Below are 13,917 nucleotides of genomic sequence, written 5' to 3'. Positions count from 1 at the left end.
ACACATTATGAGCCCCTAAAAAGCTGCAGATTTTGGTTACGTCTTTGATATGACGCCCAAACTTGCTGCTGCTTCGAGATGCGCCTATGCTATGATAATGAAGCCCCAAAACGCTGTCCATGTAGGCAGCTCACTGACAAGTGTTTGAGACACAGCCCCTGTCAGTCACATCCCCGCTCTGAGTGGCTACTGACCCGCTCTCTCTCATCACGTTCCCGTCCCCGCAGTCACAGGCCCCGCCGGCCTGACTCCGGAACATGTTAAAATCATGGCCCGTGTGATCGCCGTTATTGAAGCACTCCGCACATAACGACATGCACGGCGAGATGCCGCAAGTCCGGCAACGGTAGGCCACGAAGTTGGCAGTCCACACCAGCCCGCAGAGGGTGGCGTTATCGTAGGATCTGACGGTCCGGCAGAACTCGTCGAAGCCGTCCCCTCCGGCCAGCAGCCATTTACACCACTCTAGCGCCTCCGGGTCCGAGCCCCGCTCCGGGTTCAGCACGCTATCCAGCAGCTCCTGCAGCTGCCGCAACCCTGAGCTGTTGTCAGTCCGCTTGAGGTCTGCCTTCAGATGGGCGGCGGTGGATTTCTTGTCCCGGCGCAGCAGCGACGCCGCCATCATGCGCTCCGGGTTTGTTGTGCTCACTTTATTTTGGTTGTCTTGTTGCTGTGATCGCGGGGCTTCTCGCGAGGTCTTGTTGCTAAGCGGTGCTCTGGTGTGGCATAAAACAGAGTGCTAAAATAGGCGGAGCTTTGTGGATCAGAGTCATTTAGCGGCGCTAGCAATTTATCATAAAGGAGGCAGCAAGTGTCGCAAGTTTAAGAAGCTATGGAACAGTACAAAGCTATAGCAGAGATTTTAAATAAATTACAGAAAGCCAATAGTGATTTTTATTCGTTTAAAATGTGCCTCTAACTGATCAGATATAATGGGTCGGAAATACATTTATTCCTAATTTATCTTCACACTCTATTTTCAATTCATTAAAGTTTCTCACTGTCACCGTAAAACTTTTGCTATTTGCGTCATGTTGTGCATGTTATTTTTCTCAGCGTTGATACAGATGGACCAATCAGGTGTTCGTGATTAATGGACATTATAAATTATTGTAGCAAGATTACTGCGTCAGATTTAAATTTGTACCACTGGGACTATTCATTGTAAATAAGAGCTTTAAACGATTATACATGTTTAGTGTACAATTGTCTCCAATAAGACAAAAACGTCCTTAAATTCAAATGCGTTTCAATGGAGGTTTCCGTTTTTGAGCCGACAAGCGCCTTCTAGGGGAATGGAGCTTTTTCTGTCAGAAAATTAGCCTGATCGAGTGTTTGGTGTGTTTCTCGCGAGGTTTTGTAAGTGTATTTTGTGTATTTCGCATTTCTCTCGCGATGCTTTGTCGTTTGATTTATATACAGTGGTCTGGACAGGTGGCAGGGTGAGATGTTGCTTATCTGACAGAGCATGTTGGTTACTGAGACTATTTTGGACGAATATCTTGATATATTATTACTCAACATCACAAGTAAACACGTGTTTATGACTCAACAAAAATACTTGTCCACTAGGCAACATGCATGTTGTTTTGGTGCAGTTAGAAGGATATCAGACCTTCAGATTGCAGTAACCTTACCAATGTGACAGAGAGATGCTGTTATATTACGGCAGCCATATTGCACCAGAACACCCACCACACACCAGCTTTATTAGTGGAGAGGAGACAGTATATATGGGGATGATTAGGAGGCCGTGATGATGGACAGAGTCCAGTGGGCAAATTGGCCAGGATGCCCGGATTAAACCCGCACTTTTTTTTTTTTTTTTTTTTGAAGAACATACTGGAATTTTTAATGACCACAGAGAGTCAGGATCTCAGACAGTGATCAGAAATATTTAACACTAAATTTAATATTTAGTGTGTACTGAAATGATTTTTATATATTTTAAAGCTGTGTATTTGTGTGAACTGTTGTGTTTACTGTAAATTATAATGTGCAAGGAAACTACAACCAAGTTTATAAAAGTCAAATGAACATTTAATTAACATTTAAAAATGTAATTTGCTTATATATTCACAACGCTTCTAGCAAATCTTTTGATAGCATTTGGCCCATGTTTGGACCACTAACAGTATTTTTTAAAATAAACAATTTTCAAAGAAGCAATTAAAACTTTCCTTTTTCATTAACCTTTTTACAAATTACTGTATTATCCTTATTTCCTATTTGATCAGTTGTTTCTGTACAGTATTTCTTACTTCGATATTTGGCTAGAGCTACCTAAAAAAAACTTAAATCACTGTCCATTTCATTTGTGCTTTATCTGTTGTACATTTGTCATATTGTTCATAATTTGTTCCTTTCTTCTTATTTTATTACTTACTGTTTACTCAACTGCTTAAGAAGTTTGTTGTGGTAATGAAATTGTATTGCAAAAAACTGTATGTAGTATAGGCAGATTGTGAAAATAAAAATACAGTTAGAAAATATTAGGAATATTTGCTAAACAATTTGTTTCCATATTTTATTTTTGTAATGTGTTTTTGTAAAGTCATATTTTGTTATAATACTGTTTTGAACTGTTTGCCCTTTGTAATGGTTTCTATTTATTATTTTTCATAGTGCGATTAATTGTATTAAAAATAATTATGGTCAATTTGACCTGTAAACATTATAATAATTAATTATAATAATAGTATAAGGAACCCACAACAACAAAAGTATTGTCCTCATTTTTACTTCATAGAAAAGTGAGATTTCATTGATATTTTGAACTATAAGTGTCCCCACTGCAATAAAAGTTAGTACAGCAGAAAATGTACAGTCATTAACCAACATTATCACAATTATTTTGTACCAATTACCTTTGCAGGGACCTTTGTAGTTAAATTGTATGTAAAACAGAAGGGGTTGGGATTTTACGGACAGTTGGAAATTGAAACCACACTCCTGACTACTCCACCCTAGGGCAGTGGTTCCCAAAGTGGGGGTCGCGAGATGATTTCCAGAAATAAAATAAAAAAATAATAAAAAAATGATTGATGATTAGAAATAGCATATTTTATGAATAATTGTAACAAAATACAAAAAATATTAGTTAAATTAAAAACAAAAATAGACTGCGTAAATGATCGCTGCACTGCTGCAGACGCACCGCTCCTGGAACGCATTGCCGGACTGCATCCGTGTGCAGTGTGAACACTCTAATCCGTTAATATGGGAACGAAAAAAAAAATACAGAGTATGTGTGAAACAGGCGTTAGTGCGTGTGCGAAATGCGCACAACGTTTGTATACTTTAACCACCTCCGAAGATAGTGGGGGTCGCGAGGCATCGTTATTTTGAAAAGTTTGGGAACCCCTGCCCTAGGGAATATACCCAGTGCAGTACATTCATCTCACCTCCAGAGGTCTCTGTCACCCACTTGTAAACTATATGCAACAACTCAATATTCAGAAAATGTAATATTTATTTAATAACAATCACTGTTAGTGAAATAATTTTATGAAATGAAACTGAAACACTGGTCAATATAGTGTTGGAGGTTTCATGTGTATTATATGCGCGGCCTGCTGGTTAATCTTCACTGATTTTACATTCCATCAGTAAGAGTGAGTGTCAAAGTTGGAGTAGCCAAAAGGCTTTAACTCCTCTTGTAATTTAATGATTTCTAGGTTTGATTTGACATTTTCACACATTCAAGTTTGAGAAGCTTACAATGGCTATAGTTTATGTCCTCATCCTGCTCATTTGTACACATCCTTTTCCTTGCATTTTTGACTGAAGGCAGCGGTTCTTTGTCTTGTGTGCTCTCTGAATGTCTGTATGAAGGACAGGCAGATCTCTCGTCTCCAGTTTCTGTTGCGGAAGTTGGCAGACTTGATGCAATAACACCTGCCGGTGGATAAACAAGAGAGGACCTTGGTGGTGCAGGTAATTCAGGAAGCCATGGCGGTACAGGATGTGCTGGAGATTCAGAGAGTCAAGGAGGCACAGGGGGCGCTGGAGACACAGGGACATGGTTGCAGCAGAGATGAAACTGGAACTTAGTGCAGCAGTCTTTATTGATGACCACATCAAACTAACAGAAATGCTCAGGTTTCTCAGGAATACCAAAAATAAGAACCAAACAACCAGAAAAGGGGGCTTAAAGGGCTTAAATACAAGATCAAACAGAAGAACCAATGAAACTAACCTGAGCAGAACTAAATCAGTAACCACAGAAAGAAACAGGGAGTGAACGAAGGAGAACTGAACTGAACAAATTAACAGATTAGTAGATTAACTGAGAAACTCAAACATGAACAGAACTCAAAACGGGACAAGTACAAAGTTAATTATGTCAATGATTGTCATAGATGAGAATGGGTCATATAATGTTTATCTTTATTAGACAGTCTAGCATGGTTCTCAAACAATTCTTCTCAAAACTCAATTTGTCTTTCAAACTAAATAAAACGATCAAGTTTTTATTTGTATATTTACAATATGCCAACACATATTACAATACAATAAAATGGCATCAACTACAAATTGAAATAAATATACACAAATGTAAAATGACGGAACGGCATTAAGAAATAAGTCTGTACATGCAGCCCACAACAATTAAACATTTACTTTTAGTTTATATCACTTGATAAATTTGAGTACTAAATTTGGCAATCACAGTTATGATTAGCAATATTTTAATTGCTTTAATATGGATGAGTTTAATCCCAATATCATTATGATTGTAGGCCTTATACTGAAGACTTCTATATATTCTTGCTAATCCACTTCAGCTCTGCTCTGACCAGGATCTTCTCAATCTATGCACCTGTAAATAAAACAAAATGATTATTTATTATGAACACTAAAACAACAATAATCATTAAATCTCAATTATATGTACATGTATGTTTCTATTAATGCTGTTTGAATTAGTAGTTATTTTAATAATAAACTTTACTAACTCTAACCATATGGAAGCACATGTGTAGCAATATTCAATTTAAAATGTAATATGCAAAATGGCAATGCAATATGTAAAATGACAATGCATTTCTGTATTTAAATTGACATTTTCCATACTATATGTGCAATGTTTGGAGCAAAATGATCATTCAAATTCAATAATATCATTCACATTTGCTGTTTCCTACACTAGTTTTAACATGGAATTTAAACATATATTTTAACGCTTTATAAGTTACAAAATGAAAATGAAAATGTATTACAGAAATGATTATATATGTTTAAAATGTTCAAGCAAAAATTGTAGCAAAATGACCATTTAAATGTTATTTTTTTAATTGCATTTGCACTCACAGTTAAGACACTTGCGATTGCATTTTCATTAAATGTCCCGCAATGAATGTAGCAAAATTCAATGTGGATTTGAAAATGCATTCTGAGCCGATCACGTCTGCGCCCCGCCCTGTCAATCACTGCGTCAAGGCGGGGCCAGGTGTTGGAAACATGGCGGCAGCAGAGCTAAGAAGAGCGAGGCATAAACTGGCAGATGAAGCTGAACAAGAACAGAGAAATGTCAGTGTTCCTGAAGATTATGCGCGTCCGTCAGTCATAGAACCAGTACGTTATTAGAAGCATAGATATTTCTGGTTAGGACGACCCGTAGAGAACGCGCCTGGCGCTCGTGCACCTTATCGTGACGTGAGCGCGCTCGCGTGTCTGTAAAAGTGCTGAAACAGACGCGTCGAGTGAGCGGTGCTTTACAACAGGTTACTTACTCATAGAAATAATCTTAGACAAGCTGTCCGAGATTATTGCTTGCTCTATCAGTATGGTTTAATGTTTTTCTCTTTTTATCGTTCTGATTATTGTTTATGCATCATTTATATTAATAAAACGATGTGTAGTCCATCTGTATGCTAATGAGTGTTATATAATAATAATCATAATAATACTTTCTATTCCCAAAAATAATTGTGTTTAACCCCCCTTTTAGACACTAGAAAGCACCCCGTCCAGCCCATCTCTAATACTTCTAAAATTGACTCTGGTCTGGTGATGTCGAAATTTCTCTTCTCTATTTTAGAAATATTTTGGACAGCTACACAGAGTAGGGTCATTCTTCTGGGTCACAGCAACGGATTACATAGGCCTATTCCTTTTTCTTCTTTTTATTTTTTTTTTCTTCTTTTATGAAACAATTTCATTTTACATAATTTTATTTATGGACATTTTATTTAAAACTTCTCAACTGTTAATGTTTTTTATCATTGTACAAAAGCTATCATATCACAAAACTCCAGTTCCAGCACATGCCAAAGGCACTACTGGACTGAGATCTGGTGACTGGAGCTCATTTGAGTTTAGTGAACTCATTGTCATGTTCGAGAAACCAGTTTGAGATTATTTGAGCTTTGTGACATGGTGCGTTATCCAGCTGGAAGTAGCCATTAGAAGATGGTAATGTGGTCATAAAGGGATGGACATGGTCAGCAACAATACTCAGGTAGGCTGTGGTGTTTAAATGATGCTCAATTGACCATTTGCACAGTTACTTCCTGGTTGCAGCTTGGGCATTTCTGGTGAACTGTTAGCTGTAATTCTGTACTCGCTGTACATCGACACAAAACCATCATCATTGGTTGCCTTTTTTAATGTTGTATTTATATTGTAATGCAGTTATCACACTTACCTAATTTGCCAATAAACCAGTTTTATTGTTTGCAATAAAGATGAAGCTAATGGGAACGTTTGAATAAGAAACATGGTGTCTGTTTTTGGATACGCACACGCAAGTTTTCCAGCACTTCAAATGTTATTTTTAAATGTGATGACCAAAAATATTTGTTCACCCATCTGAGACTGTCCCCATTTGTAAAACCGAACATTTCAAGATGTAGGAAATCCAACATTTGATAGAAAACACTATCATTTAAAATAAAGCGCACAATAATTACCACTTTAACCAGCAGGTGGCGGCAGAGGAGCATTTATTGGCTCATATTAGATATATGGCTCATATCATTTTTAATATTTCCTGTAATATTTTTTCCACACCTTTCGCTTTTGAATAAATATTAAACATTATAAAATTAATAGGTTTAAAAATAAATGTTGTCAAGGTGAAGTATAAAGTACTCACAAAGTCCCATGAAAAAGAATAAATTTTCTTGTGCTCGAATTACACAGAAAACCACGCTCTCCCTGAGGCGCGTCTTTTTAGCGTTGTCTTACTTCTGAATAACTAGCCTAAATTAACGCTAAGTCTGACTATTTAAGTGACTATATTCTTATTATAAACTAATTATTACACTATTGATGCTGTTAAAGCTACCTCAGGACATTGAAGATACCGGCACAACAAGTGACATTTCACGGGAAGTTTTCCAGCTGGTTTATATTATTGCGGAAGTTCTAAAGAACGCTCCGTGCATGTGGTCCATTGGTACTAAAAAAAGTGTGCCAAGAAAATATCCTCTACACCATCACACCATCAGCACCAGTTTACATCAGACCAAAGTGCTTTCTAAGATGTGAAAGATGGGTTTAGACAGCATTAGTTTTTGGGAACAAAATTATTAATATTAATATTACTATTATTATTATTATCATTATTATTAGGCTATAAATAACACTCATTAGCATCCATATTGACTACACATCGTTTTATTAATAAGCCTATATGATGCATAAACAATAATCAGAACGATAAAAAGAGAAAAACATAGAACCATACTGATAGAGCAAGCAATAATCTCGGACATCTTGTCTAAGATTATTTCTATGAGTAAGTAACCTGTTGTAAAGCACCGCTCACTCGACGCGTCTGTTTCAGCACTTTTACAGACACGCGAGCGCGCTCACATCACGATAAGGTGCACGAGCGCCAGGCGCGTTCTCTACGAGTCGTCCTAATCATAAATATCTATGCTTTTAATAACGTACTGGTTCTATGACTGATGGACGCGCATAATCTTCAGGAACACTGACATTTCTCTGTTCTTGTTCAGCTTCATCTGCCAGTTTATGCCTCGCTCTTCTTAGCTCTGCTGCCGCCATGTTTCCAACACCTGGCCCCGCCTTGACGCAGTGATTGACAGGGCGGGGCGGAGACGTGATCGGCTCAGAATGCATTTTCAAATCCACATTGAACTTTGTTACATTCATTGCGGGACATTTAATGAAAATGCAATCGCAAGTGTCTTAACTGTGAGTGCAAATTCAATTAAAAAAATAACATTTAATCATTTCTGCAATACATTTTCATTTAATTTTGCAACTTATAAAGTGTTAAAATATACGTTTAAATTATAAGTTAAAACTAGTGTAAGAAACAGCAAATGTAAATTATATTATTGAATTTGAATGATCATTTTGCTCCCAACATTGCACATATAGTATGGAAAATGTAAATTTAAATACAGAAATGCATTGCCATTTTACATATTGTATTGCCATTTTGCATATTACATTTTAAATTGAATATTGCTACACGTGTGCTTCCATAAATCCCAAACCAACTCTATACCCTAAGCTGAAACATACTATAACTTTTGTAGCACATCATGGTAGACAGCATCCATGATTTTTCTGGTCTGAACTTAAACATGATTTAAATCAATTTAAATGTTGCTCCCTTTGTTTCAATAAAGCTTAATTATATTTTCCTTTCACAAATATTTAAAGATTGTCCAAGTGTCAGAGGTAAATGAAAGTATCTTTAACATCACAGAGATGTTTACTCACCTCAGTTTACAGTTTGAGTCTCGTATCACGTCACTGAGCTGCTCTGAGTCTCTGATCATATTTTTTCTCAGATCAAGCTTTTTTAAAAACTGCAGTGCTTTTGTGTTTGTCAAAGACTGAGTTAAAGAAGAAACATCTGTAATGCCACAGTTATTTAGACTAGAAAAAGACAAAGACAGAGATCATCTTAGTTTCATCAGATCACAAAACATATGACTAAGGTGAATTATTAAATTCATTAAATTTACCAAACAGCTCTAAAATACAATTCAATATTATTGTTTTTATTTTATATCTTTATAGTCGACCAAGGTAGAAATTTGTCTAAACAGACAATGTTATTAAAAGAAAAAGAAAAAAAAGTCACAGTGAGCATCTTTTGAAAATGTACTCTGAATTTTCAGCGAAGCTCACTTGGGAGTCCAGAATTGAACCAAGATATTTAAAATGTTTCCCAATTTCAACTTGTTGGCTCTCAAGTGAAATTGGCTGGATTATCATATCTCATTTTGTGCACATAATTAATTCTTTTGTCTTAGGGACACCGATTTCTAATTGTGAGCCAGGTAGGCAACATCATGTAAAGAGTTTTTTTTACCCAGTAGGCCATATCATCGGCATATTTAAATAATCTAAAATGTTCCTCCTTCATCATAAACTCCTTAGTATAAGAGAAAAATGCACAGGAGAAAGAATGCAGCCTTGTGGGCAGACTATGCTTAAAGTGAACACATCAGACAAAATCCCTCTAACACAGACCCTCTGTGACGGCAAGAAATTTAATTAATATTAATAATAATTAATATTAAAATCAGTAAGCCTTTTTAGGAGAATGTGTGTCTTCATTGAATTAAAAGCAGAGCTGAAATCCACAAATAAAACCCTGATATATGCTTTAGGATACATGAGATGTTTTGTAACTGTATTAAGCAGGGTCAGCTCAGCGTCATCTGTGCCTCTATTACTCTTATATGCAAACTCAAGTGGATCTAGCATCGAGGCCACAGTTGAGGTGAGATGATCAGCCAAAACTCACTCCATAGTTTTACACAGTATAGAAGTTATTGCAATAGATCGGAAACTACTGGATTACAGGTTTATCAAAGTGTATTTGGGTAAAGCCACGGTTTGGAAGACTGATTTTTCTGCACTCTCTGATTTATAACAGTGTGTTATTTTTTTAAATAAATAAAAAAAAGTTACATAGATTAGGCTTTAAACATTTTGATTCTTACATCTTATTAGATTCCACAGATCTGCAAAAGGGCAAGAGTCAAAGAACTGCTGTGGGTCTCATAAGTGCGTGATTCATTTTCTCAACTACAGGAATATTAATATTAAATAAAATATGATCCATAAGCTTGCATTTAAAGACACTTGGTGATTTTTGCCTGAGAAATTTGAGAACCACTGGTGTATGTGAATGTTACTTACCTCAAACTCTCCAGTTTACAGTGTGAATCCTTCAGTACGTCACATAAGTGATTCACTCCTGTGTTTCTTATTTGATTCTCACTGAGGTCCAGAACTCTCAGGTGTGATGGGTTTAATTTCAGAGCTGAAGTCAGGATGACACACTGATTCTCTGTAATACTGCATTCATACAGACTGAAGACAGAGAAAGAAAATGGACACAATGGACTTTAGTCAGGTTAGACGCCATATTGAATCTTATGTGGATGAAAATTAAGCTGAGAGAAAAAAATAAAATATATAGTGCTACACTAAGATTTATTACTTGTTAAAAAAACATTTAAAATGAAGTGTAACAGAAGGTGCAGAACTATAAACACTATTACTTGAGCCCTGTTGTTTTAAATAAACTAAACCATAAACTTTCATCACACTTGTACATTATAATGATACCAACTCTAGTTTTTCCAGCTTGCATTGTGGGTTCATCAGTAGATCACTGAGGTTTTTCACTCCAGAGTCTCCTAGTTCATTCCTTCTGAGGTTCAGATGTCTCAGGTGTGATGGGTTTGATTTCAGAGCTGAAGCCAGAGCAGAACAACCTTCATCTGTCATTTCACAGCCTCTTAACCTGCATTTGGAGAAATGAGAAAAAGAAAATCTTCATTCTGCAAAGTTATAGCATCTTCATAACAAACATAGGACGAAGTTCAAAATGACAATCATCATCGACAACTGTGGTAAAAAAGTAAAAGACTTCAGACTGTGGAGAGCCACCAGTAAAAAAAGGGAAAGCGACCGGGCTCGTGTGAAAACAAGAATAAGTGTCGGCAGGGCTTTTGAAAGGTTACGTGACCTAAAAACGGACACAGAGCTATTTTTCTGCTGGACAGGTAAGACATTTCAATGGTTCATTGGGGAATAAGGTTACAGTAGCACACTTTCACTTAATCCATACAGTTACGGATAACGATAATACACACTACATATATGTAGTCACGCAATGTTGATGTTTTTAACATTAACAATTCAAGAACAATGTATAACAATAATTTGCACCACTGGTTGTGCGATTTACTGTAAAACCTTTCTCAGTTGGTCAGAACAAAAGTGGATGATGTTACTTCTTCAGAAGACATTTTCTGGTGAAACTTCTTATTTTGGACATACATACAAGACATACTATCTGTAATTATGATTTACAGTGAAGATCCACACCGGTGTGTTGACTGACAGCCCCCAAACATAGCTGCAGCTCAGAACATTACATTCATCCGCACTGAGGAGCCGTACCGATGCACAACTCACGTAAAAAAGATAATTCCGCAAATCACTGCAATTGCAGATTTCAAACAGAGATGGCAACAAAGAGGCAAAACTACGGATTGCAGCTTTAAATGAGTTTCATAGGTAAAAAATGTGTTTAATAGTAAATATGTTACGTACATATGACTTTATCTTCAGTGGAAGAGATGGGAAGTTTTTATAAATATTAAAGCGGAGAAGGAAAACACAAACACACATAAAGCATATTTTAAAAGCTTCATTATAAAATGTATATTTATTTGCAACAATTATATTGTTGTAAGAATGTTATGGTAAGAAAAACTAAAGGGCTGATGGACGCCATACTTCATTGTCATGGTAACATTCCAAGTGAAGATAATGAGGAAATTACATTGTCTTTGCCAAGTATACAGCTACATTATGACACACAAAAGTCCTGCTGCCTTCAAAGTCCCCACTTCAAGCTCTATCAGAGTGAGTAGGGTATAGGGATGTTTGCTTTTGATTGGAATTCACTAAAACTGTGATCTCTGTCTTGATTTAAACTGTAGAAGCGATTTTAAGAATTATGATTATTGTATGTGAATGTTACTGACCTCAAATTCTCCAGTTTACAGTGTGAATCCTTCAGTACGTCACATAAGTGCTTCACTCCTGTGTTTCTTATTTTATTCTCACTGAGGTTCAGATCTCTCAGGTGTGATGGGTTTGATTTCAGAGCTGAAATCAGAGCGGAACAACCTTCATCTGTCAGATCACAGCCTGTTAACCTACATTAGGTGAAATAAGACAAACAAAGTCTTCATTCTGTTTCAGTCAAATACTAAAACATTTTTGTCTTTCATTTAGATGAAAGTTCCTCACCACAAACTGTCCAGTTTACAGTGTGAATCCTTCAGTACGTCACACAAGTGTTTCACTCCTGTGTTTCTTATCTTGTCCCTGAGGTACAGACCTTTCAGGTGTGATGGGTTTGATTTCAGAGCTGAAGTCAGAGCAGAACAACCTTCATCTGTCTGGTCACAGTCTCTTAACCTACATTAGGTGAAATAAGACAAACAAAGTCTTCATTCTGTTTCAGTCAAATACCAAAACACTTTTGTCTTTCATTTAGATGAAAGTTCCTCACCACAAACTCTTCAGTTTACAGTGTGAATCCTTCAGTACGTCACACAAGTGATTCACTCCTGTGTTTCTTATTTTATTGTCACTGAGGTCCAGATATCTCAGGTGTGATGGGTTTGATTTCAGAGCTGAAGTCAGGATGACACACTGTTCCTCTGTAATACTGCATTCACACAGTCTGAAGACAGAAAGAGAAAGAAAATTACTCAGATTCATGTGAACCACTTAACTGAAGTCCTACACCAGGCACTTAGTTTAATTTTAGTTTAATTCTCCTAGTCTGTTTTAACTCAGTCACACTAGTTCTTTAAACTGGAAGATGTCGATTCTTCTCTATTATTTTTCAACAATATCTTTCGTCTCTTTTCTTTACTTTTTATCGTAGAAACAGATTTCTGCAGAACGATATTTACACGATCAGTACATTGTATCAAATTCTTCAAATTTAACAATAGATCTTAGTCAGGTTAGACGCCATATTGAATCTTATGTGGATGAAAATGAGGCTGTGAGAAAAATTAAAATATATAGGGGTGGTTTCTCAGACAGAGATTAAGCCTAGTCCTAGAATAAAATGGCCCTTTAAACCAGATTAACAGAAATCTGCTTTCTCTGTCTTGGTGTAAAATAGTCCTAGACTTAGTGTAGTCCAGAGTTTAATAAGCTTATTTCCTGGAGGAAGACTAGAGCTACTCCAGGACTAAACTGAGGCTTAAATGAAACATATACCAGGAGGCAGGTTTAACTTCAGATTAACGTTGTGTTTCAAAGAAGACACATGTACTACTTGGATATATATCGATATACACTGTGTGTGTGTGTGTGTGTGTGTGTGTGTGTGTGTGTGTGTGTGTGTGTGTGTGTGTATGTATGTGTATGTATGTGTATGTACATTTTTTTTTTTTCTTTTTTTTTTTGATGCTGTTCACTTTATTTAAACAATTTTCTTTTATTTAACACCATTGTTTCTGGTTCAAATGTGATTGCTTTATGTAAAATTGACTTGAAATGGTTACTAAAACTCACTTGATGTTTTCATTTTGAAATAACATGTTTCAGTCAACTAACCCAATCAAACAGGACTTTCACTTCCCATCATGCTTTGCACTGGGCTGAATTGGGAGAATAAATGTTGAAAAAGTGTTATTTTATGCAGTTTTTAGAAAGATGAGAATATGGAGAGACTTCTTACTGTTTAATGTTTTATTATGTAAAAGTTGTTGTTATGTTAGTGTTTTTTTGGAGATTACCGTGGTGAAGTGTTGAGCTTGTGCTTGGGTTGAGGACCTGCTAACAAGGACCTTGACTTTTTTATATAATAAAGCAACCACTATGATAGTGCTCTGGATCAAACCAGTATCATTTCTAGTCTTCCAACACTGATTATCA

General features: G+C 36.3%; 2 protein-coding genes across 5 annotated transcripts in view; both read right to left on the bottom strand.

Annotated features, from left to right (window-relative positions):
• ubr3 (ubiquitin protein ligase E3 component n-recognin 3) overlaps positions 1-722 on the bottom strand; it is an 88,538-nt gene extending 87,816 nt beyond the window's left edge. For 2 of the 4 annotated variants that reach the window (XM_051904894.1, XM_051904897.1), the window contains exon 1: positions 195-722. In XM_051904894.1, the coding sequence (XP_051760854.1) occupies positions 195-625 (431 nt within the window). In that variant the 5' untranslated portion in view covers positions 626-722. The remainder of the gene's footprint in view (positions 1-194) is intronic. The other 2 variants (XM_051904895.1, XM_051904898.1) reach the window with 1 other exon arrangement.
• A 3,650-nt stretch (positions 723-4,372) lies between these two features.
• LOC127518348 (ribonuclease inhibitor-like) lies at positions 4,373-12,774 on the bottom strand. Its single transcript, XM_051904900.1, has 7 exons — positions 12,533-12,774; positions 12,268-12,438; positions 12,000-12,173; positions 10,574-10,747; positions 10,138-10,311; positions 8,704-8,862; positions 4,373-4,822 (listed from the first exon to the last, which is right to left on the bottom strand). Exons 1-7 carry the CDS (start codon positions 12,742-12,744, stop codon positions 4,810-4,812), a joined length of 1,077 nt encoding a protein of 358 aa, XP_051760860.1. The 5' UTR covers positions 12,745-12,774; the 3' UTR covers positions 4,373-4,809.
• Positions 12,775-13,917: the final 1,143 nt, after the last annotated feature.

Source organism: Ctenopharyngodon idella, chromosome 9 (genome assembly GCF_019924925.1).
Source record: "Ctenopharyngodon idella isolate HZGC_01 chromosome 9, HZGC01, whole genome shotgun sequence".
Taxonomy (NCBI): Eukaryota; Metazoa; Chordata; class Actinopteri; order Cypriniformes; family Xenocyprididae; genus Ctenopharyngodon; species Ctenopharyngodon idella.
Note: the sequence above shows the minus strand (reverse complement) of the source record. Positions and strands in the feature narration are given on the sequence as shown.

Excerpts from the sequence above, each read along its gene's own strand:
- LOC127518348 (XM_051904900.1), bottom strand. The coding sequence starts at position 12,744 with ATGAATCTGAGTAATTTTCTTTCTCTTTCTGTCTTCAGACTGTGTGAA. Across the intron at positions 12,174-12,267 it reads TGTAAACTGGACAGTTTGTG|GTTAACAGGCTGTGATCTGA; the intron begins GTGAGGAACTTT and ends CACCTAATGTAG. Across the intron at positions 10,748-11,999 it reads TGTAAACTGGAGAATTTGAG|GTTAAGAGGCTGTGAAATGA; the intron begins GTCAGTAACATT and ends CTCCAAATGCAG.